This window comes from Pogonomyrmex barbatus, unplaced genomic scaffold (assembly GCF_055798465.1).
Source record: "Pogonomyrmex barbatus isolate J1 unplaced genomic scaffold, ASM5579846v1 scaffold8, whole genome shotgun sequence".
In the NCBI taxonomy this organism is placed as follows: domain Eukaryota; kingdom Metazoa; phylum Arthropoda; class Insecta; order Hymenoptera; family Formicidae; genus Pogonomyrmex; species Pogonomyrmex barbatus.
Genome location: NW_028297182.1, coordinates 770,348 through 795,410, shown reverse-complemented (window position 1 = coordinate 795,410; position 25,063 = coordinate 770,348). Strand labels below are relative to the sequence as shown.

The window sequence follows — 25,063 nt, the reverse complement described above, 5'->3', positions numbered from 1 at the left end:
AGAAGGAGAAAAGACGAAGGCTCCGTTCCGATATTCACTACCAGTACTCTGAAAATCTATAATATACGTGACATAAACTATATACTTTCAGTACTGGCAGTGAATATTGGAACGCAGCCGAAATGTACTCAGCTATGAAGGACGAACCAATAACGTTCGAGCGTTGAGAAGAAAGTAAGAAAAGGTGAAAGTCATTGAGAAAAAGTGCACTTAATGCGCTCGACCGGAAGTGTCTGCGGCGCTTAAGCGAACAACAAGCCGAGTTTACAACGCACGCAGTATGGTGATTTTACGACGAGAACAATTTTTCTTTTCTGCCAAATTTTCTCTTTCAAAGAAAACGGAAAAACAAAGATGAGACGAACGACGCATTACGATATGTGCCGACAACGCGGTCGATTGCGAAATGCAATCGAAATGCTAGATATTTCGAGATATAGATGGCGCTGACAGGGCTCGAAGGGACTATTTCGCCGGAAATGTACGGATAGTGGCGTTGCGCGGCACTGGTATATAAGCAGGCGCAAGTGGCAGCGCGACGCTTTTCTGCCTCAGTAGGAGTGTCGTTTTCAAGGTGTGGTTGTGTGCGGTTCCCTCTTCCTAGAAATAGGGCACACAACCAACATCAATTTCGTCATACTAATTCCTCTAGAAAACCCAAAAAAAGTATAAAATCTCAAAGCATACAAAAAAATCGCAAAACCGTAGGCGAAAACCGTTGTAACCTCGGGTAACAGCGTGGTGATAAAAAAAAAAAACGAAGTGAAAGAAGCGAGCATACGAGCGAGAGCGTGAGCAGTCTACGTCGTCAGCAGTGAGAGCAGACGGATATCTACTCACGGGCAAAAAAAAAAAAAAAATAAAAAAAGTCTCGTCTCAGGAGGAAGAAAACGGTAAGACGTACAGGAAGAATACGGAAATTGCGTGCGTGACGTGGTGAGCAACGAGACGCGAGGCACGAGGGTTCGAGTCTCGCCGAGGACAAAGCCATATTGCGAAGTAGAGGGAGGAGAAGGAGGAGGCGGGGAGCGAAACCGTCGTGAAAAATAAGAGAAAAGTCCTTCTGTCTCTCTACCACGAGCGAGACATTCCGCAACTGCCGCCGCAACCGTTAGCTGCTCGTGCCGCCGCCATGAATCCTGGAGCGCCCAACTACCCTATGGCTTCCCTCTACGTGGGTGACCTGCACACCGACATCACCGAGGCGATGCTGTTCGAGAAATTCTCGTCAGCCGGACCCGTGCTGTCGATACGCGTATGCCGCGACATGATCACCCGCCGCTCGCTCGGTTACGCATATGTCAACTTCCAACAGCCGGCTGATGGTGAGTCATCGTCTCATTACCATGCTTATTATTATCATTATAATCACTCTTATTGTATGCGCCTATCTCTCTCCGCACGACGGTGGCGGTGGGCGCTCGACGTGGTGACGCAACCGAATGGCCGCCCGTAGCATGCCTCTGTCGTGCCTCACACGTGCCGCGCTAACGTGATCCACCATGTTGGATCCGCGTCGCCGCTTCGCTGTAATGGTTAACGGTTAAACGAATCCGACGCGGGGTGGGAGAAGAATCTCTCTTTCTTCCTCCCTCTGTCGGCGTGATTACCTAAATGAGCCACGATCAGATGCCTCGCGCGCGAATCCGATTTCCTTCCGTGACACAGGTTCCATATGCGCGTCCCTAATGCGGTTTTCTTGCCCCGCGCGAACGCGAAAACGAGTCCTGCGGAACGAGAACCTTACATGTCTCTTCTTCCGAAACGAAATGAAACGTGGTACATGCCTGCACCTGTCTGCTTACCTATCTGCCTCGTTCCAAGTCGAAGTTTGTTTTCTAGCATGCCGTTTTCTAATTTCGTCCTTGTTCATTTATAAGACTTTTTTTATTTATTTTTTTTTTTATTACCGAGACTAAAAGTTTTTTCTTATTTTCACCAAAATTCAAAATAAATAAATTTATTTCGTTTGAAATACAAGTACATTAGTTCGGTTATGGAGGATAGACTTACCTATTCTCGAAAATGAAAATTTATCCAATACGTTTTTATTCGTAATTGTTTGATTTTTTTTAATGCCTGTATCTGTTTCTAATGTTTTTTAAATGAGGATTCACTTTAATCGCGGTTTAATTTATTTTTTATTATCTTTTAGATAATAAAAGAATTAGAAAAGAATTAGAAAAAGATAAAAAGTAAATTAAATTCGTGATTAAAATTCAGACATTGATAGAAATAAACAAATCATTCTTTTTATAAAGCGAGGCATGCGAAAATTTCGTCGTCGAATTCGTCGAATCGAATTCGTTAATCACAATTCAGTTGCTCTTCTATGAATCCATATGTCGCTCTAATTTATTCTTTCTCCAAAATACGAGACGTCAAATGCAGAGAAAAAAAATTTTGAAGAAATAATTTATTTTACTTTAAAATTATAAGTTATTAGAAATACTTGTTTCTTCTAATTTTTTGCCATACGAGAAAAATAATTTTTGCGAATCTGTTTTAATCTATTCTAATTATTTCATTTTTCATGATTGTAGCTTTAAAAATATTTAGAAATATTTGTATTATATTTCTAAAATAAATTTGGGAAAAATTGAAGGTAGATGGTTTCGAGACAGAACTAGAAAATATTTTTGCTTACCTGATGGTAGGTAAATACCTACTTGGGTATTTTGGATATTTTACCAAAGGGTAGGAAGAAAAGATTTCTGAGAAATTTTGTCCTTCATAAGTCTTTACATAAGTCAAAGGTATAGATATATCTGAAAATGGAAAAGTGGAAACAATTTTTTCTACCTGACATAACGCTTTGTCTCGGTTAGAAATTGTTAGGGACAAAAGGACAAAAGGATAACCTTACAAAACTCAATTTTAGATTTTTTTGTCGAGTTCTTCTGTAGCCAAATCTTTCGCGCTTAAAATGGAATAATTGTGACATAACATGAATTTTAAATATTTTTCTTTATTGTTAATATATGTATAAATTAAAGTATTAATAATATATACAAGTTTCTTTTTGTATTGAAAAAAAATCAGAAAATAATATATTTAATGTTATAATTTGATTTTAATTTAAAAAAAAAAAATTCTTAAAAAAAAAAACAAATGAAAATTTTTAAATTCTATTCTATTTCTATTTTGAAAGATGCGAGATATAATTTAGCTTTATAAATATATTGCAAAATATGCAGGTAGAAAAACATGAAATTTCTTTATATATATTTTGTAAATTTTGCTTCTTCGTATTTCTTTCAAGATTCAAATCGGCAAACATTTCTAACCGAGGCAAAGCGTTACATCAGGTAGAAAAAATTGTTTCCACTTTTCCATTTTCAGATATATCTATACCTTTGACTTATGTAAAGACTTATGAAGGACAAAGTTTCTCAGAAATCTTTTCTTCCTACCCTTTGGTAAGATACCCAAGTAGGTATTTATACCTATCATCAGGTAAGCAAAAATATTTTCTAATTCTGTCTCGAAAAACATCATGTTTTAGAAGCAGAACAGTTGCAATAAAATGTGAAAGAACACAGAAATAAGAATACTATATAACTACACAAGAAATAAGCATAAAAAATTTCTTTTTCTTGTAAGAGTTTTCACTTTTTTTATTTCTTCAATCTTGTATTTTAGAAAATAGAACTTTATTTCCGTTCGGAAATTCATCAGTGCTTTGTATAAATTCGTTTACAAAAGGAATTCATATCTTTTGTTTGTTGCAAATTTTTTTGTAACATCACGTTTCAAGGAACATATGGAACATTTATAAGCTACAAGAGCGTTACTTTTCATGAAAGAATGTGCTTACTCCTAATCAATCCAAATCAATTGATGATAATTGAGAGATATGATAATTCATGATGACGGATAATTTATCCGCAGTTCAATTTCAAAAAGATATTTTTCTTTATTATCAAAATATAAACGTATATATTTCTAGGTATATTTCTGCTGTAGACATTTTTTCTTATCAATTCAATGAGTTATCTTACCAAACTTTATTAGATAGGTATCTATTTTCTTTGAGATGGAAGAAGTCATCATGGAAGACAATCGTTCCTCAAGCAATGAAGAAATCAGTTTAGAATTTAGTTTGTTGCATATACCGGAAGTGACTTGAAATAAAGAAATGTTTTCCATGACAAATAATTCTATAATTAAAATTTAATTTAAAAATTGCGTGCATCAACTTTTTTTTTTCAACCACATTTTTAACTTATTAAGCTGTAACTTATCAACACGTTGACTGCCAAGTCAAGGCAAGTTTAGATAAATATCTCCGTCAGGCCACGCACGCGGTCACACAAAGCGTGTACTTTCGAGAGTGAAATCTCATTCTGTAGATATCGCCTTTTCTGCGAATAGCTTGTTGTTTCTTTCGAAGATGATAATAGAAGATGATAATAGTCCTAACGTCATAGGCATGGCTATTCCTTCAGTTGAAAGTCCGCAGTCGAGAAGTAAGCATTTTCGGTACCACTCGAAATCGGGTGACGCGGTAGTTAATATGTTAAGCAATTTGCAGGGATGATTAGACATCGCATTGTATCGCACGAATTTAATTAATGATAAGAAAATCCACTTTTGATAAGCAAGATAAGCGATAAAATCTTCATAAAATTTCATTTGACCTTCGCAATAAATGTAATAAATACCATTTATGTTTCAGCCGAACGCGCCCTTGATACCATGAATTTCGACATGATAAAAGGGCGGCCTATCCGAATCATGTGGTCTCAGCGCGATCCGTCTCTACGCAAATCTGGCGTTGGAAATGTGTTTATTAAAAATTTAGATAAAAATATTGACAATAAAGCGATGTACGATACGTTTTCCGCGTTCGGAAATATATTGAGCTGCAAAGTTGCGCAAGATGAATCGGGCGCATCGAAAGGTTATGGTTTCGTACACTTCGAAACGGAGGAAGCAGCTAATAAATCTATTGATAAAGTCAACGGAATGTTGCTGAATGGCAAGAAGGTAAGAGTAAAAAAAATGAATTCTTTGTATACCGATTGAAGTAAAAAATTGTCGTTAGGTCAGTGCTCGTGATGAAATGCATGGCTTAGGACCGATTTCTGAAGCGACGCTTGCTATTTCCCGCTGTGAATGCTGTGAGGGACGTCCCCGAAGCCCTGAATTCCCCATACATAATAGGCGGCTCGACCGTCGAGTCTCAAATGATAATGGGGTATTATTTCAATGGGAGATAGTAGGCGTCTTAGAAATCGGTCCAAGATGCACTTTGTTGCGAGCACTGCATTATATTATTTAACGAATTAATGTTTCTCCTTCTTGTGAATCGCGAATTTAGGTATACGTTGGCAAGTTTATTCCGCGCAAGGAACGTGAGAAGGAGTTGGGCGAAAAGGCTAAGCTGTTCACAAACGTTTATGTTAAAAATTTCGGAGAGGATATGACGGATGATAAGCTTAAAGAGATGTTCGAAAAGTATGGGACCATTACGAGCCACAAGGTAATGAGTAAAGATGACGGCAAGTCACGTGGCTTCGGATTTGTCGCGTTTGAAGATCCGGACGCTGCCGAGCAAGCGGTGCTCGAATTGAATGGTAAAGAGATTGCCGATGGGAAATGCATGTATGTCGGGCGGGCTCAAAAGAAAGCCGAACGCCAACAGGAGCTTAAGCGAAAGTTTGAACAGTTGAAAATTGAGCGCCTGAACAGATACCAAGGCGTGAATCTATACGTGAAGAATTTGGATGATACGATCGATGACGAACGTCTGCGCAAAGAATTTACACCATTTGGTACAATAACATCTGCAAAGGTGATGATGGAGGAAGGACGTAGCAAAGGTTTTGGCTTCGTCTGCTTCTCGCAGCCAGAAGAGGCCACTAAAGCAGTTACCGAGATGAATGGACGCATCGTAGGTTCCAAACCTCTGTACGTTGCCTTGGCGCAGCGTAAAGAAGATCGAAAGGCGCATCTCGCCTCTCAGTACATGCAGCGTATGGCGAATGTACGCATGCAACAGATGGGTCAAATATTCCAACCCAGCAACGCCGGCAGTTATTTCGTGCCTACGTTGCCGCAGCCACAACGATTCTATGGACCTGCTCAGATGGCGCAGATTCGTGCCACTCCGCGCTGGCCAGCGCAACCAAATCAAGTACGACCGAACGCGCAAACCGGAAGCTCCGGATTCGCGTCAATGCAAGCTGCACCCTTCCGAGCAGCGCCGCGTGCTCAGGCTGCTGCACAGGCTGGTGCTTTACGCAACAGCATGTCCGCAAGACCTATCACAGGTATGATTAAAAGTGTTAAGAGTAGATATTATGGAATGCCTGCAGAATGGATAATGGTTCGCGGTTAACTTTCGTATTGTTATTGGAATTTATCTTAAATATCAAGCGATTTAATTCGTATATTACAATTAAGGCGTATAAAGATTTGATACGTCTCGAATCGTTTTCAAATCTGAAATATAAAAGTTGTAGAAAGTCTTGCAAGAAATTTGAATAGCTAGAAAAACTTTTGTTGAAATATCTAAAATGATCTTTAGGATGTCTTATAAAAATAAAATTATTATTTGTTGACTAAACTTTCTATTTATGTTTTTATGTGAAAATAGAAGGTGATTTTTGAAATGAGATATGAAAGAAAAGAGATATATTTTTTTATATATACATTTTTTTTTTTTTTTAATAAAAGTTTCTCATTTAAATAGTTTTATCATTTATTGAAAAGATTGCAATCTGTAAATCCATTAGATTTCCTACAGACTTCCTATACACCTATGATCATTTTGACATCCACATAATTTGACATAATTTACAAAATTTGCATTTACAATATTGACATAATTTACAAAATTTTATTATATAACTTAATGAATATCTGACATAAGTAGAAAAATAGACGATAAGCAGTGAATAATTTAAAAAATATCTGTATTTTTCAAAGAAAATATTTATGAAAAAAACAAAACAGGTTAAATATAATATATCTTTAATATTTCTTATAAGCAATTTTAAATAGTTTTAAGGACTAATAAAATCGCAAGAATTGATCTAATATTATTTAAACTGATTTTTTTACTCAAAGTCACATGTTGAGTAATATTGTGTGAGATATATAAATTACATGACAAAGATGTAAATAGAACATGTAAATGTATCGTGATAGTATTGACCTCTGGAAATTTTTCAAAACATTTGAGATGTTCCTAACGTTTTTCCTTTCTCTCTTGACATTTTTGAGATACTAACAAGATTCGAGACTTTCATCATATTATTACTATTAATACTACAGAGATAATCTTTTAAATCAAATTTTACAGAAAAATAGCTTAACAATTTAATAATAATTTTTAATAATTACGTTTTCTGAAAAATACATATCAATTGATGAAGAAAAAGAAAAATTTAAAAATGTGCGGTAATGTTCCATTAAGTATTCTGTTTTACATTAAAGTGTTTATAGTGAAAATGTAGAAAATGTAGAAAAATTGAGTTTGACGATCTCATGCTATAATTATATATTTAAAGTATTAAAGATACCGCCAATCAACTACTATCTTCGACATGATTAAAAAAAACTGTTTTTTTACATCGGATTCTTTTACAATAAATTTTCGTATTACGTGTTATTTAATTACAAATAGAGTAACAGAAATGTATATCGTAATGTGTATAACATGATATACAATATTAATTTTATAACTGTTTTAATTATTGTACCAATTGTATACCAATACTTATTGCTATTACATATACAAATGTAATATATGTTAATTATTACTGCATTCTGTTAATATTACTTTTCAATTGACAACCTTTCCGTTTCAGGTCAACAAGCTGTTGGTGGCGCCAACATGCAGAGCCGTTCTATGGCCGGACCAGCTGTTGGTGTCTCGCCTGGTCAGAGCCGTCCGTCGAATTATAAATATACTGCAAATATGCGCAACCCGCCGCAAGCGGCCATGGCTTTACCAACACCGACTGGTCCTTCCGTACAGCAAGCGGTCCACATCCAAGGCCAGGAACCGCTCACCGCGTCGATGTTGGCTGCGGCTCCACCACAAGAGCAAAAGCAAATGTTAGGAGAACGGTTATTCCCTCTGATTCAATGCATGTATCCGCAATTGACCGGCAAGATCACCGGTATGTTGTTGGAGATTGACAATAGCGAACTGCTTCACATGCTAGAACACAGCGAATCCTTAAAAGCTAAAGTCGAGGAAGCTGTGGCTGTGTTACAGGCCCATCAGGCCAAACAGGCGGTCGCGCCGAAGAAAGAATGAGCGTCGCATCACTAATTGATCATTTCTTGCAAAGAAATTAATGTTATTTTGTATTTGATTGATTCTATTTGTTCATTCAATTTTATTTTCTGAATTTACGCGATTTAATTGCTAAGTGATGTGAAATTTTAGGAAGGAAATTTCTTCGTATATTTGGCATATATGAATACGGAGAGCTGCGAATACGTATGTTATATTGTGATGGGAATAACTGTTTGCCTAGTATTTGCTTACCGCGAGAAGCGAAACATGAAAGGATTTCCAATCCTAAAGTTTTACGATAATAAATTTTTCTTTCAAGATATATACACAGGCGTTCAAGGTTCAGTGGATGCAATGATTAGATAAACTTGAATTGATTTGACTCAACAGATCTAGAAATATATGACTACAGAAAATCATTGCTCGATGGTATCTATAATTGTTCCATCTGCTGAATATATTTTTCTTATTTTTCTCCTCTCGTATTTTCCTTTTCAACAATCGTGCCAAGGAAACTACTGGGTTGTAATGGATCTTTGCGAAATATAGACAAAGTCTTAATTTGATTAAATGTAAGCGTTAATAAACAAATTTTAATCTCTTATTGATATCTATATTAAATGTTAATTAGGATGCAAGTAGAATGTACGATTAAATTTTAATTTACTGAAAAATTTTAGAATGAATGGTTATTGCGATTTGTGCTTTAATTATTGATGTTTTGATTTGAATTGACTTCATCTGTTCGCGAGATGTCTGAAATTTTTCAAGAGCGTTTACAATAAAAAAATGACGAAAGACTCCGGAAAGGAGCGATCCGGAAAAAGTACAGTAAGTGCATTGCACCAGAGCCTCAAAATTATAATCGAAGATTAATTTTCTATTTGTACTAATTATAAATTGTATTGACTATATTTTAATTGTATTGGTAATGTATAAGTTCTGATTACGTTTTGTTTATATTTTTTTTTTATTTCCTTTAAGCTTCCTTAGTATTAAATTTGCGAGAAGAAAAAAAAGAACCTTTTTTTATATTTTTATTTTCGAAAGCCTTTTATGTAATTCTATAAAAATGGAATCATTTTGATTGGAAAACGTTTTAAAAAAAACTAGATCCGATGGGAACGAACTTGTTCTATCCATTTCTATTAGGGTAGTTCTATCTATTCTATAGTATAGATTTATTTCGATTAAATTTATCATCCTTTTTTCAGTTCTAAGAATTCGAAAAAGATAAAGTAAATTGAAATAAAGATCAGACAGTAGAAATGAATATTAGATCTGATAAGGAAAATTGAATTGGATAATTAACTTTAAACGAAATTTATTTAAACACGATTAAAAGAGAGAATATTTTTACATATCGTATTTTTTATGTGCATGTATCAGTTTACTGTTCTCGACAAATTTCAATTCGTCTTTCATTTTCTAATTAACCTAGTTCAAACATAGACGAGACGAAGATTGAAATCGAATATTTGAAATCATCAATTTAAGAGTCGATTACCATTCTCGCGCAAAGCGCACGTTATCTCATACACATGTTCAACCTCGATCGCAACCTTATTAAGTGTTAGAAAAATCGAATTGAGAGTGAAAGAGCGGAAAACTCCCTCGCGATTCCAAATAAAACCCGCGCAAGAAACGCTTCCCTCTCTCTCTCTCTTCTTTTTTTTTTAATTACCTTCTCGCGCATTTCCACGAGAAGCAAGCGCGCGATTGGCGGACGGGAAACGTCACGACCCACTTTGGCATGTGTCAGCGAATTAGCCGTTGCGCGGGAGAAGCGAGAAAGAGATACATATACACACATATATATATATATATATATATATATATATATATATATATATAATATATACTGAATAATATATATATATAATATGTATATGTATGTGTACATTCGTGAGTGCGCGTCCCTGGCGTAACGTCGACGCAAAATCAGTCGTGCATAGTGCGTCTTCCTCGGTAGACCGGTAGAGAGAACGGAAAGTAAACGAAAGGGGCAATTGCAATCTAATTAGTATTTGTCGACGAACATTCCTGCGAGTGGACAACGGTGACCGCGATAGCCGACTCGTCGTCACTCAGTGCACAGTAACAGACGACGACGACGACGACGACGACACAACGGTGGCGAAGGCGGTAGTGGTGGTGGTGGTGGTGGTGGCGGTGGCGGCGGCGGCGGCGGCGGCGGCGGCGGCGGCGAAATCTCGCCATTCAAAGGAGAGAAGGTATGCTTCCTTCCTCCGCCCGCCTCTCCAATGACCCCGATCTAATCGTCATCTGGTTCCTGGTATCGCGGCCGACTTTATCGCCACGGGGAAACCAATAGCGTTCTACGCGTCCGACGCGGCGATCGTTCCGATCTCGATTCCCGATTCCTGTCATCAATCACGGCATATGGCAGTGCATAGGAAGCGTGGAAACATCTCTCCTACGAGGTCGTGTTTGTTTACCCGTCGGCTCGTTCCCTCGACGATCTCCTGGATTTTCATTTAACCGACAACTTTACATTGTCTCTCTCTCTCTCTCTCTCTCTCTCTCTCGGTGCACAGAGAGGAATATTCCGCTGGGATGTACGAGTCCCCGTTTCTTTATACTTGCACGCTCGTATCGTTCCGCTCTTTCAGGCATTGAGACGAAAGTAGGTGAAGGTATTGTCATTTAATTAGATGTTTCACGTCCAGTGTATTCTTGCGCATTGAAAACGAAGCACAGCATCGGAGGGGGACACATTTAATGTAATGAAAAATATTTTATACTATTTTCCCTGCGTTTTTTTGTCCTTTTATTTATAAAGAAGAAACAATTGTATTTTTTTTTTTAAGAAGGGGATAGAAGTTAAATGTATAGGATAATTTTTTGCTATTAATATTTATATCTTGTTTTATTAATTTCACGAGTATTAATATTGTTTGTTGTATCATCTAGTTTTGTAAGATGTCTAAAATGAGATATAAATAGAGAAATATAATTGTAAAGATACCTAGCAACAAGGATAACTGTATACATTTTGATATCTTATCAGTTTTTTCTTGGTAATGAAATTGATAGTCGCTGAATAGTTTCTTCTGTCTTTGTTTTTGTTAGGATTATGTTACACTACTTATATTTCAGCTCTGAGAATGTTTCATGTAAAAGATGTGGTTTTTATAATTAAACTAATATATATTTAAGATTTAAAATGAAATAAATATATGTTTGAAATTTGTAAAAAGAAAGTTTTAGTGCAGTCTAGTGTAACGATAAAGAACAAGTGTAATAATTTAATATGCAATTGGCCTAATTACTTGTCAATATATATGTTATCCAATCTAACAAAATGTATTTAATAAGATTAATTAGTATATGTTTTCCTATCTTTATACAAAGTTTATTTTTTTGTCATTTGATTTCCTGTTGCTTTTAAATTTTTTAAGCTTTCAGTTTTAAAAATTGCTATAAATACACCATATTATATTTTGTCATATAATTTGATTAGCTGTATCATCCCTTATTAATATCAATTTATAACAGGTCATCATTTAGAATTGAGATTTAAATATATCTGTTTGTTCTTTCTTTTTAAGAGTATCAAAACATGGATATAGACGAAGTTATTAAAAATTTGCGGTCTTGCTTGATATCATGCAAGGGTGGTATTAAATTAGATGATTTAAAAAGTAAGTACAATATTATTCATCTTGTTATTATTACTGAATAACTTCAAATATTTTTTTAAATATATCGAGTGATTATTTTGTTTTTAGCTATTAATCATTTATTTTAAAAGTTTAATGTAACAATGTTCTATTTTTAGAGGATTATCATATGGTAGCAGGAGAAATATTACCCTTTAAAAAATTCGGATATTCCTCTGTCGACGCTTTTGTTCGCGACATACCAGATGTTTCAGTGATTAAGAAAAATGGAGAACTGTATGTGGAAGCTGTACCTTCCAAAACATCAGCACATCTTACAAAATTAGTTTCACGACAAAAAGCACGACGAAAAATTCGACCGCAAAAGAAAGTAATATTAACATAAATTATCAATATTATTTGAATTGAATATATATTTCACAGCATGCATTATAAATTATTGGACCTATCTTGCAGTTTTAATATAAAAAAGCGAAATAACGCTGCGAACAGTTGAGCTATAATTAATTTCAGAATTTTTTTTCAGTGGACACCATCTCGGCATAACAGAGGTGGTAGTTTTCCATCTAATGGTTTTCAGTCTGCCAGAAGCAATCATGTAAATTCTTCTAGTTTCACTAAATCGACACCTGGCAAGAGTAACTTGTATACAGATTTTAGCAGGTATTTATAGTATTCGAAATAACTAAATATTCAAGTATTGTTCATTAAAATAAAAAATATAATGTATCAATAACAAATACTGATAAGAAATGATCTATGTTTTTTTATATACATTATTCTATTTTTTATTTAATTACAAATTCTTGTGAATTCTGAAAAATCGATTAATCAATTAAAATCGTTCAATACGTATTATACAAGATAAATTGATATATTTGCAATAATATTTTAGACCTATTCCTCTCATGGAAACTACAGTACAGTGCCCATTACCGATTAACGACAAAGCAAGTTTTACTCCGACTACACCACCAAGTACTCCTATTAAAGTAAGCGAAGTCTCAGACGGCAAGACTCAAATTTAAAATTTTTGATAAATCTGCATTATTAACTATATTAACATTTTTAGAGACTGAAAGACAAAGGGATGAATCCTAATACAGCGACTGTGAACCAAAGTGTTAATAATTATAAGACTATCGAAGATTTAAGACGCAAAGTATTAAATGACAATACAACAGCTTTGCCTGTGATAAATCAAAAGCCAAAGATTGTGGAACTGAGACCCCCAAAACCAAGCGAAAGACTCAAAATTATTTCTTCTACGACGCCTTCACCACCGATTGATAACAATGATTGTACATCTACACCTATCTCATCTATTTTTAATATTCCGAAGGTAAGAAAACGATTTAAAAAGAATCTTGAATCAAATTTAGAACTGATGAAACGAAGATGATACAAATCTAACAATCCAAAAAGGTTTATTAGAGCTTTATACATTTTTTTCTTTTAATGTTAATATTATAGTTCGATTTTGCGCGCATATACATAAAATTTAATTATAAGCTATATGAGCTACGGCAATGCACCCATATAAATCATAAATATTCTTCAGAAAACAATAATAAAGTGCATCAGAAGATTTAATTGCTTTTTCGATATCGTTTTCACGTGTGATCTAACACGCGCAGTCATTTACTGTCTGGTTAACCAGTTTTGAAAGCAGAATGAAAGATTAATTTCTGCTCCTCTGTTTTCGAGGGTTCTAAATAAATTATAATAACAATAGTAAATTTTAAAAAGTTTAAAATTGTATTTTAAAGATGACACCGCCATTCAAGATTCCCGATGCTCGGAAAGAACTGGAGATTCATACCAATATGTTAAACTTACCACCACCAATTTATAAAATGTATTCGAAGAAAGAGAAAAATTCTACTAAAACTACCATCTATGCCAGTGTGAAAGTAAATATATCAAATATATCAAAGTGTTAGAAAATCTGATTTTCGACATTGATCGATGAATTTTAGGTTGGTATGCATACGTTATATACATTTCCGGAAGACGCGACATCCGAGGAGGAAGCTGAGAAAATTGCAGCGCGTTTGGCTCTAGTAACTCTCGCTAAGGAATCATCGAGCCCCGAAGTGACGACAGCTGATGAGAAATTGATAAAAGAACGCATTTTGGATATCATAACTCAGCATCATAGCGGGGTTTTTATGCATTTGCTGCCCGAATGTTACAACGAGCAATACGGCGAGGCCTTGCCCCATAATTGGCAAACAATTATTGAGGAATGCGGCGACATTAATCAAGAGAAGGGCGTCGGAGATTCCACGATACTTTGCCGATCTTCCTTGACTCTAAAAGTGATATACAATATGAATGTATTTTACTCTTGGTATGCATGTTATCCAAATCGAATTAAATATTATATTTTCTTATTCAGCGATCGGAAAGCTCTCCATCGTCCAAAAATGTTTCCGAAAATATCTTCCTGTTTAACGAGAAGTCCTGTCTACAACTGAATCCTATTGGACCCGCCGTGCCTGATGTACAACCAGTACCTGAGGCAAATATTTGGCAAGTAATTACCACTTATGTTGAAAGCACTGTTGAAATATGGATTCGGCTCAGCGATCAAAATGTGAGTGTTTTATTATACCGCTCATTCGTTCACTTTTTTCCGCAAGCTAAAATTTATTCTTATATTTTTAGAACGAATATGTGGATATGACAAACGAGATGACGAGGCATTACAACCAGATAAATAAATCGACATCAGTGACATGTGTGATTGGTGATTTCTACGCTGTTCTCGATGAATATCATTGGCGCAGGGTGAAATGCATAGATTTTGATACTGAAACTGGAATCGCCACGGTTTTCTTTATCGACGAGGGATACGATGGAGAATATAAATCCGACGTTTTGCATCCCTTGGATAAGAAATTCTGCAATTTGAAATCTCAAGTAATTTATCTATTCGACTTAGCTTTACGTTAATTCGACTACATTTTACGTACCTCGTGCATTTGTTTTTGTTTCTACACAGGCTCTTAGAGTAGGTCTTCAAGGATTAAAAGATTTTCGCGACTGCAGCCAGATAGTGACGGAGATTGAGAATTATCTTTTACCTGACCAATTGTTTAACGTGAAAGTACATGGTGTAGAAACCGATGAATATGGCGAATATTCAATAGTAACTTTTTACGATACTAGTCATGATGACAAAGATATAGACGTAAATCAAGTCATATTCAACAAAATTTTGGACGACATGGCTGTTGCGTTCAAGTTACATGTAACTATCCAATTCAATTGCAATTCTATAATCAATGTTGTCTTTTAATTTTCTATGCCTAACTGTCTTTCTTTTGCAGGCAGGGAAATTAATTGAATTATATGTTACACACATAGACAAACATGGTAAAATTTATGCCCAATTAAATTCATTTATCAGAACTGTGTTGAACAGTGAAAATATATCGCCACTATCTACAAACGATACAGTAAAAGCGATTAATTTCACAAAGACGTATCTTGTAAAGTATGGTTCGCAATGGTATAGAGCAAAAGTAATCGATATTCCTGATGATCGAAAAGTACTAGTATTTCTGATTGATATCGGTCAGATCATCTTAATACCGAGAGAATATCTCTTTCACATGGACAGTGTCTCGAAGGCCCTACAGTATATTCCTCCACAGGTATAAGAAAAACAAACTTTTCCTATCGTGTTTAAATTTAATGTTTAATATTTTATGGATTTTTATGCAATATTTATATGTGTTAATATTTATATGTGTTCATGTGTGATAAATCAGGCAATAAACATTTTTCTCCATAACATCGATCAGTCGATGTATAATGAGAGGCTCGTAACAAGATTCCGCGAATTAGTCTCGGACACGGACTTGCTTTTAGCAAAAGTTATCAGGATCACCTCATCCGGAATTCCAGTGATGGAAATTTTCAAAAGAGTCGGTCCAAATAATATGTTGGCTTCGATAAATACATCATTGATTTATGATGGCGAATTATCAAAGTAAATATTTGTTTATCTTTTTACGAGAATATATTTTTATGCGCATATTTTATATTTTATGCGTATATTTTATATCTTTATGTTTTCCTTTTATTTTATATTATGTCCTATTTAATTTTCTCTACTATTTTATGAAGCTTTTTTGAAGAAAAAAGATTAAAGAAGTTTTTTATGTGTAGAATCGACGAAGATAATAATAACAATAACAAGTTTAAGAAACGTTTGGAGCGCAAAAATTCCCGTGCTCCCGAGTCTGTCGGTAAATTGAATCCGCCCATCATTCCGCCCATTGGCAGTTATTTTGACGTTCACGTGACCTTGGTTGCGCATCCAGGACATTTCATCGTGCAACCATTGGAAAACGTGAACAAATTAAGAGTATGTAAATTAATAAGGAACTTTGAAACATTAAATACGCTAAAGATTATAATTGATTCATAATATATATATATATATATATATATATATATATATATATATATATATATTACATTTATATTTATATTTTTATATATATCGGATCCTCTCATTTCTAGGCAATGATGATTGAATTACAAAAATACTGCGAGGCATACGATGGTCCACCATTGGAATCTGTCAGCGAAGGCAAGCTGTATGCAGGAAACTTACGAGGCGATTGGTATAGGTACGCGATATATCTTATAATATGAAATATAATTACTGGTTAATAATTATATTATGTTCACTTTAGAGTATACGTTACTAATATTATTAGTGAAAATGAAATATCCGTATATTTTTGCGACTATGGAGATGTTACAATAATAAAGCGTAGTAGTATGCAACCGTTACAGAGTAAATTCTTGGAATTGGCGTATCAAGCTGTGAAGGCTAAACTTGTCGGTAAGAGAATAATAATTTTCTTTTTTACATTTTTTGCGAATTATTTGCATTCAATTTTGAGTGCGTTCAACAGAATGATCAGTGAGTGTTCAATGATTATTAGTCTTTAATGTTAATTTCCTTCCTTGAATTTATCCTTGAATTTAAATCAATTATGTTATAAGTTATTCAGTTATGTTTTCTGAACGTAATCTGAACGTAATCATTTCATTTTTCCATGAAGAATTCTAATAATGGTTTTTGATGTTGATTAGGAATCGAACCGATAAATGTTGACTGGTCCGTGACCGATTGCGTCAAATTTAAAGAGTTGGTGTTGGACAAGAATTTTGTCTCGGTAGTCGTCGAGACGATGTTCGATGATCTTTCGCCAGTCAACGGTACCATGCTGGGTTTACAATTGATTGATGTCAGTCAGGCCGATATAGATATATACATTGATAGGTTATTAGTAGAAGAGAAGCGTGCCAAATATATAGATTCGAAAATCGATGAATCCAAAAGTCTTCCTTCTTAGCTTTATATTATGCTGTTATATTAATTAGCGGCAAATATATCTATTTTTTTATGATTTGTTATTTTCCGTGACATGGGATATATAGATTGCTTATATATGTACGAATCTGCTGCGAAAAATAACGCATGAATATGATTTTACTATTCTATTTTTATTCTAGTTCTATGTTTTTCTTTTTTATAATGTCACGATAACATACTAGTGTGCACGTGAGCATTATAAAAATATAACAAATATTTAAATCTTATTTAATTAATATCGATTAATTAATGTCAACATTTGCCTCATATTTATTATGGATTTTTTTTCAGTATCAAAAGATACGGACAGAATTACACGCACATAAGAAAGTTTTAAGAAATGCTTATTTCATTACTTGTTTTGTTTCTGCTTATTTTTGATTGTATTTTGCGTGTATTATGATAGTGTTTCTATCATTATTATTAGTCATGTTTTTGTTGTAATAGGCAAAGATGTAATTATTGTTGAAGTTGTAACAAAATGCAGTTTATTTACACAGGTCGTTTTATTATAACTTTGTTGTATTTTTGAAAATGTTAACTCATCTCAAGTATTCTTTAGCATTACGATGATTTTCTCTTTTAATCTTTTGTCCTTGTTTTAGTTTGCAGGATTTATTTCATGATATAAAACAGTATGATTATCTAATGATAAAGATTGGCTGTGTATAATATATTAATTAAATGACAGCATTCCATATATAAATAAAAGTATATATATATATATAAAAATATAACACACACACACACACACACACACACACACACACACACACACACACACACACACATATATATATGTATTGAACATTACACATCACAATTAATCTTTTTTGATACGTGATCTGACTCCTGGATTGGGATAATTTACTTCTTTGCCATATTGTAAGCGTGTCATTAGAAATTCTTATGAAGTTTATTTGTAATGAACATTTTTATTTTTCTATTGATCTGAAATTAAAGTTTTGACGTATAATAAAATTTATGTACAATAATCCTCTCCTTTCTCTGCATTTTGTCCTGTTATGTTATGTTAATTGTTATATTGTTGTATGATGCGGAAGTAGGAGATGTTGCGTTAATGAGAAAACGAAAGAAAAAATGAAGTCTAAAAGAAAAGTGAAGGATACGATAGAAAAATTATTCATGATCGCTCATTTTCTATGACGAACGTAGCATTACTGATCCGCGAGTTATCACTTTCAGTTATTTGAACGGAATTTAACTTCTCAGCAACTTCGTCGACGTTCTTATTAAAGTTCGACATTTCTATGACATAAGTACCAGCGCTATCCGGGGAACTTAGGTGCGACGAGACAGGTGTGTTTGTTTTGCTGAATGAAGCTGCGGAGTTGTGAGAATCAAAAGAACAATTCCGACTTTTAGATACATCCGTGAAGCTAGATGTCTGCGTGTCATTCTTCAGAAAAGTATGGGATTGCGTGGAGCGGGCCTTGAGGAGCGCATCTCTATTAAGAGCGACATTGTTATGTGCGTTGGTCCTTGAATCGTGATATCCTTTCGCTGAGTTTGCGCTAAGGGTTCGTTTCGTTTCGCGAACATCTTCGAAAAACATTGAATTCCTGGACAGCATCGAGTCGATCTTCTCAATGATGCAGTGCAGTCGATCCCGGCTTTTCTCCCTCTTTCGCTCTATTCCTTTAAGACGGTGAAGCATCGGCCACGATTGTTCGCGATCATTTTCGATTTGTATTACCGTGTGACTGGTTACGGGATAACGAGACGAGGCGTTTTCTTTTCCTATTGTGCCGCTGCTAGGTAATATAGCCTGTCGAGATGAAGGACAACTCGGAACATTCAGCACCACTTCGTTACCTCGAGTTTGCGGCGCATCTTCCATAAGAATTAATCCAACGTCGCTGCCATTCGCGCTCTTCTCGAATTTCAAAATGCGAACTGACGTAGGGCTACCGAATATCGAGTAGGCCAAGACGTGATCGTAAGGATGATAATCCACGCAGGTAATGACCGCCTTAACCGAGTTGCGCCCTACGTTCGTGTATTTGGCTAAGCGCTTACCTGTCTCCAAATTCCAGATATTTAATACGGAATCTTCGCCGCCGCACATAATTAATCCACCGCAGGGCGATATGCAAACTTTTAACTGTATTCTATAAGTAAGAAAACAAAAATTTAATAAAGTAATAAAGAAAAATTGCAATTAAGAAATTAATTAATGTGAAGTAATGAGAAGTGACGAGGCTAATAATGAAACATATAAAGTATAAAAGAGTTTTAGTAGTAAGAGTGTTTGGCGTGTCGGAAATTATAGAGATAGAATAGAATACATATTTGTATTTTCCAATTTAGCATATTATATATATATTTATATATATATATATATATATATATATATATATATATATATATATGTATGTATAAAATTAATATATTATAAGTTAAAAAATACAAATGATATTAAAAGTGCGTAAAAAGCGTATCCAACATACCTTTGATTATTCAGCTCTTTATACTTCTGTAAAACCACACCGGTCGCGAGATCCAGCATTCGAAGACCATTGTCCCTCGAGTGCACAAGAAGTCTCGACTCGAGCGGATGCAGAACAATTGTATTGATAACAACACCCTCGATCTCGTTAATTTTTATTTTCCGCGAGATGCTCCACATTGTTTTCGATGATACCCTAGGACCCTCTTCGTCGGCCTTCCAAAGAATTATCAAGCCCACGCTGTCAGCGGTGATCAAATTACCATTTTTTTGAAAAACCATAGAATTGACAAAACCCTCGTGGCCTTCCAGTTCCTGGCTCAGTTCTCGCTTCCTCGATCTCCTGTCGTTCGCCCAGATACGAGCTACTCGATCGTAACATCCTGTTGCTACGATCGTCGCCTTGTCGGGTCCGTACTTGGCGCAATAAACATACGAAGGATGCGGCAGCATCTGCAAATCCGTTTCGTACACATATTTATTTTAAATAAATTTCTTTCTTCGACAACCGATGCATTTTAATTAAAGACAATCCCACGCAGGTTGCGCCATGTGCCAAACAATTTCTCAACCTCGAACTGAAATGTTTTTCAATAACGCATATAAAAATATCAAATAGAAAAAAAAAAATAAAGCGCGAATGTGTTAGACGTGTAAAATAAAATAGTATAAATAATTATTTTTACTTTAAGGAAATATAGATGTTTTATATGTTTAAGAAGAAAATTTATAATTACAATTTTATATTAATCTTCACGAAAACAGATAAAAATGAATAGTTCTCCCTACTGGTTACCTCGACGTGTTGTACGATTTGATTGCGAACATCCCAGACAAGCGCCGTTTGATCCGCGGATGCCGACAAGAGGTAATGATCGTCGCTGGACCAGCTTAGAGAGTACACGAAAGCCTTGTGACCGAGAAATCGAACGTGAATCTTGCTGGTTTTGACCTGAAATCGAAGTAACTATGTAGCTTCGTCGAAGCAAACGGCAATAACGTATTTTCAAACGTAAGCGTCTCGACGTGATTAAATTTTATGACGTAACTAATTTCTTTTAATAAATTTTTATGTTATACTTTTAATAACGTTCTTGAAGTTATTTATACATCTTTTTACATCTTTCGTTCATCTTCCTCTTCTTTAGACGCGGTATCCGCGATATTGACGCACCTCGTAAACGACAATCGGATAATCGTACTCCTCGGAATGGACGCAGGCCAGATACTTGCCGTCGTTGCTGAAGGCGACGTAGAAGCAGCCGTTTTCACTAACTTCCGTCTCGAACATTTTCTCATTTGGAATTTTGCACGATTGTGCGGCGAGCCGTGCCCACTTAGGGAGGCCCGGCATCGACTCTGACGTACGCATCGAGAGATCCCGAGACTCGCTCTGCTCGTTGTCGAAGAGATCGTTCAACGGCAGGTTCTGATACAGTACAGACTCGAGTTTCGGTGGTGGAACCGACGTTACCGTTACTAAAAGACTGCTAGGATACTTATCCCTATTGTTTGACTGCCACCAAGTATACACCTAAATGTGAGATAAGAAACAATAGAATTTCTATTCGAGCATTTTCGAACGAAACTATTACAAATCACGCCGAAGAAGGGAAGCTCCCCCAGTCCTTCGTTGCAGTTACATTGCCATTTTCACGAAAAAGTGAAAACTACATTCTGAGAATGAAAAATTACACAATTCTTTTTCCTTTGCGTTCAAGTCACGGTAAATTGGTTTCACGCTAAATTAGCAAAATATTTGCGAAACAATTTATCGCTTTGCTAAAGGTTTCTCTTCATTCAAGGGGCAGCCATAAATCTTGACCCGCTACCTAAAGGTCATTTTTACTATGCGGTACTATGCGTAAATTGAAATACATTCGTCTGTATTAAAATTGGATAAAACATGAGTTTTAATCACGTGAATGGCAGCATGCGAGAAAATTGATATATTTCGGCATACAGAGCGATAGAAAAAATTTATAAATTTATTTCTTTCATCTTTCAATTTTGGCATCATAATTCAACGTAACTGCAGCAAAGAGAGAGAAATTGTAATATTATTTGAAATAAAAAAAAGAACGCACAGTTTTTAAGAATTTTAAATTATTTGATCTTGAAAAATCTGAAGTATTTTTATTTCAAGAAAGGTAAACACTTGAGTAACGAACAACGAATACCTCACATTTTTGTTTCCCATATTTTTTAAAGCTTCGTCTGGGTTTGTAAAGTTGCAGCCGTACTTTCTTGTCCGTATGAAGAATGTTATTGGCTCCTACAGGCTTGAGGAACGCCCACGCAATTTTATTCCAACATCCCTCACTACCTGAAGAAAAAAATTAGATATAAATTATTAGATATATTCAAGTCGCAAACGACTAAAACTCAAGTCAACTCCAAAGTACAAAAATGTAAAAATTACTAACATTACGAATGTTATTCGTAATATTTATATAAATAATGCTCGGAAGAAACAAATAAAATTTTTCCAAAAATTAAAGTAAGTAAAACAAGAAAGTAAAAATAGAGCTAATTAATTTACACTTTTATTTTTCTAACAAAGCTAAAAATTAATTAAAGAAACTTGCCAACTTTATCGTAGTTGAGACTCGCATCAGCGAAGCTTAGGAGTTCTATCACTTCGAAGAGGATCACCGCTTGATCGCTCTCTTTCACAATCGCGTTGAAATCGTGCTCGAAGATAAGCTCCTCTTCCCAAGCCGGTATCATCGATTTGTTCTTCTTGAAGTCGAACTTGCCGGTGATCATCGGCTGAAGATACGCGCCGCCGTCCTCCACCGTACTTTTCAGATACGAACCCGTGCGAGCATCCACGATGTGAACCCTGACCATCGGTCGTTTCGCATTCACATAATCAGCCTCCAGCACGTCCGCCCGATGAATCGTCACAGAGATGAATTTCATCTCCTCCTCCCTTCCCTTTGTCGCCTCCTTTTCCTGCTTGCGTTTCTTCTTTCGTTTCTTTCTGACCCTCGCGTCCCCTCCCGTCGTCGAATTCGCATCCCTCGCGGATGAGCTGATGATCGCATCGTCGCTGGGAGGCTCCTTCTTCTTCTTGAACAACGGTCGCTCTTTTCTCCTCGACGATTTGTCGTGCACCGCGTCCGGTTGAGACCTTCCGCCGCTCGACGTACGTCCCTCGGAGGCGATCGAGCTCGATCGAACGTCGCTGACTTTTTCCAGGTTCGCCGAGGAGTCATCGGGTTCCTCGACGCTGTCTCTTCGACTCTCCGAAGATCGCGCTTTCGAAGAGCGACCGTCGCTGTCCACCGTGAGACGCTCGTTCGTCGTTGCCGCTTCCCGTCGTCGGTGCTTCCTCGAAGAAGAGCCGCCGGACGTAGTCCCGGCTTCGTCCTCGAAGTTCGAGCGGTCGCTCAGCCTCCTCATCTCGATCTTGGTGCTCTCCCGATTGTGATCAGTCTCGATCCGGAGCACCTCCTCCTCCTCCTCGTTGTCGGACACGAACGCCGGATTGTCAAAGTGGAGAACGTCGCTTCGACGCAGGCCGGTTCGCGATGCCGGAACTGGCGTTCTACGCGAGTTGTCGATCAGCGGAGACGCGTCGTCGCTCGTCTCGGGCAATCGGATCACGCCGGCGTCCTTGGACCAGCGCTTTCGCGGTGGTCTCTTCGGGTCCACCTCCGTCTCGTTCGTCACGTTCGCCACGGTGTTCCATTGCTTTCTGCGCCGCGGTTTCTCCTCGGGAGACTCGGTCCTCCTCCTCCTCCTCGGCGCATCGAACTCCTCTATCAGATCCAATGACTCCACCGTCAGATCGTCGTGCAAATGTTTGGAAGGCTCTTTCGAGGAACGCCCGCGATCGGAGGAACGATTTCGAGGTGCTTCGCCCGCTCGCGAAGAAGATTTGGAACTCTGAGAGGACCGTTTAGTCTCCTTATTGTCCGGCAATTCGACCACGGGAGGGTCGTTCTCATTGTCTCGTCGTTGTTGCCGTCGACCCAAACTTTCACTCCCGCTATGAACGTCCGCGATAACGTTCATCGTCATCTTCGGCGGCGTTGCGTTCTCCGTCGACTCTTCGAAGAAAGAGGACACATTGCGCGATCTCCTCAATCTTCTGCCCCTCGTGGACTCGGCGGACTTGGCCATATTCGCGGATCCCCTTCCGGATCTCCTTTTGAAGTCGACGACGCGCCGCGGCTAAGAGAAAGAAGGCCGTTCGCAAGGGAACATCGCGTGCGTTCTACTTATGCGAGCCGATCGATCACTCGGTGAAACTGGCGAATTCACCAAACGTGATACCATCGCAACCCTGGGAGAAAATGATTCTGTCCTCGTTGTAATCTTCATTAATAATTCACACGTATAAACTTACCCGCGGATATAAACTGCGTTAATTATGTCGTTCATTGAACAGAACTACGGTCGCGTACGGTTGCTAACGGGCGGTACACCAGGTGCGGTGAGCATACCCGATTATGCTCATTGTCAGTAGAAACGTGGATCGATCGATATGGAAACGGTAGTGGCGACCATAAACTTTGAACTTCTTCAAACCTTTTTTACCTTTTCAGTCTCTGTAGTACAAATAAAATCTGTATTTTTAATACAGATTTTTTTTTTTTTGTTTCAAATATTACAATATTACATTGTTTCAATATTACAATTTCTATCTCTTTGCTGTAGTTTTATATATAAAATTTATATTTTTAATCTATAACAATAGCGCCACAATCTTTTTGTTATTTTCTCTATTCAAAGTAAAATATATATATATTCGGAAAGCATAAGAGTAAAAATTTTTTTGTGCCAAGAAATTCCATACAGAAAACAATAGACCTAACTCTAAACATTCTAGTGAATAACTCAAGACTTTCATAACGGTTCTTTTGATTCAAAAATGTATTTCGGAAAAGAAATGAAAAAGAAAGAAAGCAATGCATTTTTTAGCAAATCTGACGTCTTTATATTACCATAATCTGCTATTATATATTTAGAATTCTCAAATTAAATTGTTTTTTTCAATGTCAATCATTTGATAATCGTTATATTCATGCAACTATCCATGAGGGCATTTATTATTATATAATATAGAAAAAAAAAATGATTTAGCTTTTTCAAGAATGGGTTAAATTGTATTTAAATTTCTTATTAAAATATTATAACAGTAATAAAAACTAGAGTAAAATAAATAATGAAAAGTAAGAAAGAAATAAGACAAAGAGATAGATTAGAGCAAGAGAGGAGAGGAGGAGGGCAGGCAGAGAGAGAGAGAGAGAGAGAGAGAGAGAGAGAGAGAGAGAGAGGAGAAA

At 36.2% G+C, this 25,063-nt stretch overlaps 3 protein-coding genes across 6 annotated transcripts; 2 read left to right on the top strand and 1 right to left on the bottom strand.

Annotated features, from left to right (window-relative positions):
* Window positions 1-530: 530 nt before the first annotated feature.
* On the top strand, window positions 531-8,576 carry pAbp (poly(A) binding protein). Its single transcript, XM_089083672.1, has 4 exons — window positions 531-1,325; window positions 4,679-4,989; window positions 5,324-6,275; window positions 7,818-8,576. Exons 1-4 carry the CDS (start codon window positions 1,133-1,135, stop codon window positions 8,270-8,272), a joined length of 1,911 nt encoding a protein of 636 aa, XP_088939798.1. The 5' UTR covers window positions 531-1,132; the 3' UTR covers window positions 8,273-8,576.
* Window positions 8,577-10,135: 1,559 nt separating this feature from the next.
* tapas (tudor domain-containing protein 7 tapas) lies at window positions 10,136-18,294 on the top strand. Of its 4 annotated transcripts, none has more exons than XM_011632519.2 (17): window positions 10,136-10,488; window positions 11,827-11,919; window positions 12,057-12,268; window positions 12,425-12,561; window positions 12,794-12,890; window positions 12,971-13,240; window positions 13,668-13,811; window positions 13,878-14,219; window positions 14,300-14,497; window positions 14,569-14,823; window positions 14,906-15,154; window positions 15,234-15,560; window positions 15,678-15,898; window positions 16,078-16,276; window positions 16,435-16,544; window positions 16,611-16,762; window positions 17,017-18,294. In XM_011632519.2, exons 2-17 carry the CDS (start codon window positions 11,838-11,840, stop codon window positions 17,277-17,279), a joined length of 3,258 nt encoding a protein of 1,085 aa, XP_011630821.2. In that variant the 5' UTR covers window positions 10,136-10,488; window positions 11,827-11,837; the 3' UTR covers window positions 17,280-18,294. The 4 variants fall into 4 exon arrangements, with proteins under 4 accessions (XP_011630821.2, XP_011630820.2, XP_011630819.2 ...); XM_011632518.3 differs by having other exon boundaries at window positions 10,448-10,911; XM_011632517.3 differs by having other exon boundaries at window positions 10,448-10,998.
* LOC105422940 (uncharacterized) lies at window positions 18,051-24,381 on the bottom strand. The gene is made up of 6 exons (XM_089083668.1): window positions 22,354-24,381; window positions 21,950-22,091; window positions 20,944-21,303; window positions 20,566-20,721; window positions 19,771-20,222; window positions 18,051-19,431 (listed from the first exon to the last, which is right to left on the bottom strand). The coding sequence occupies exons 1-6, from the start codon at window positions 23,898-23,900 to the stop codon at window positions 18,444-18,446; spliced, it is 3,645 nt and encodes a 1,214-aa protein (XP_088939794.1). The 5' UTR covers window positions 23,901-24,381; the 3' UTR covers window positions 18,051-18,443.
* Between the last annotated feature and the right edge of the window lie 682 nt (window positions 24,382-25,063).

What these genes read in the sequence shown, in the direction of transcription:
- tapas (XM_011632519.2), top strand. Translation starts at nt 11,838, where the DNA reads ATGGATATAGACGAAGTTATTAAAAATTTGCGGTCTTGCTTGATATCA. An exon ending in CCATCTATGCCAGTGTGAAA is followed by an intron (nt 13,812 to 13,877) that starts GTAAATATATCA and finishes GATGAATTTTAG; the next exon opens with GTTGGTATGCATACGTTATA. An exon ending in TGTGAAGGCTAAACTTGTCG is followed by an intron (nt 16,763 to 17,016) that starts GTAAGAGAATAA and finishes GATGTTGATTAG; the next exon opens with GAATCGAACCGATAAATGTT.
- LOC105422940 (XM_089083668.1), bottom strand. Translation starts at nt 23,900, where the DNA reads ATGGCCAAGTCCGCCGAGTCCACGAGGGGCAGAAGATTGAGGAGATCG. An exon ending in ATGGGAAACAAAAATGTGAG is followed by an intron (nt 21,304 to 21,949) that starts GTATTCGTTGTT and finishes TCTCACATTTAG; the next exon opens with GTGTATACTTGGTGGCAGTC. An exon ending in AAAGAGCTGAATAATCAAAG is followed by an intron (nt 19,432 to 19,770) that starts GTATGTTGGATA and finishes TCTTACTTATAG; the next exon opens with AATACAGTTAAAAGTTTGCA.
- pAbp (XM_089083672.1), top strand. Translation starts at nt 1,133, where the DNA reads ATGAATCCTGGAGCGCCCAACTACCCTATGGCTTCCCTCTACGTGGGT. An exon ending in CTTCCAACAGCCGGCTGATG is followed by an intron (nt 1,326 to 4,678) that starts GTGAGTCATCGT and finishes TTTATGTTTCAG; the next exon opens with CCGAACGCGCCCTTGATACC. An exon ending in GTCCGCAAGACCTATCACAG is followed by an intron (nt 6,276 to 7,817) that starts GTATGATTAAAA and finishes TTTCCGTTTCAG; the next exon opens with GTCAACAAGCTGTTGGTGGC.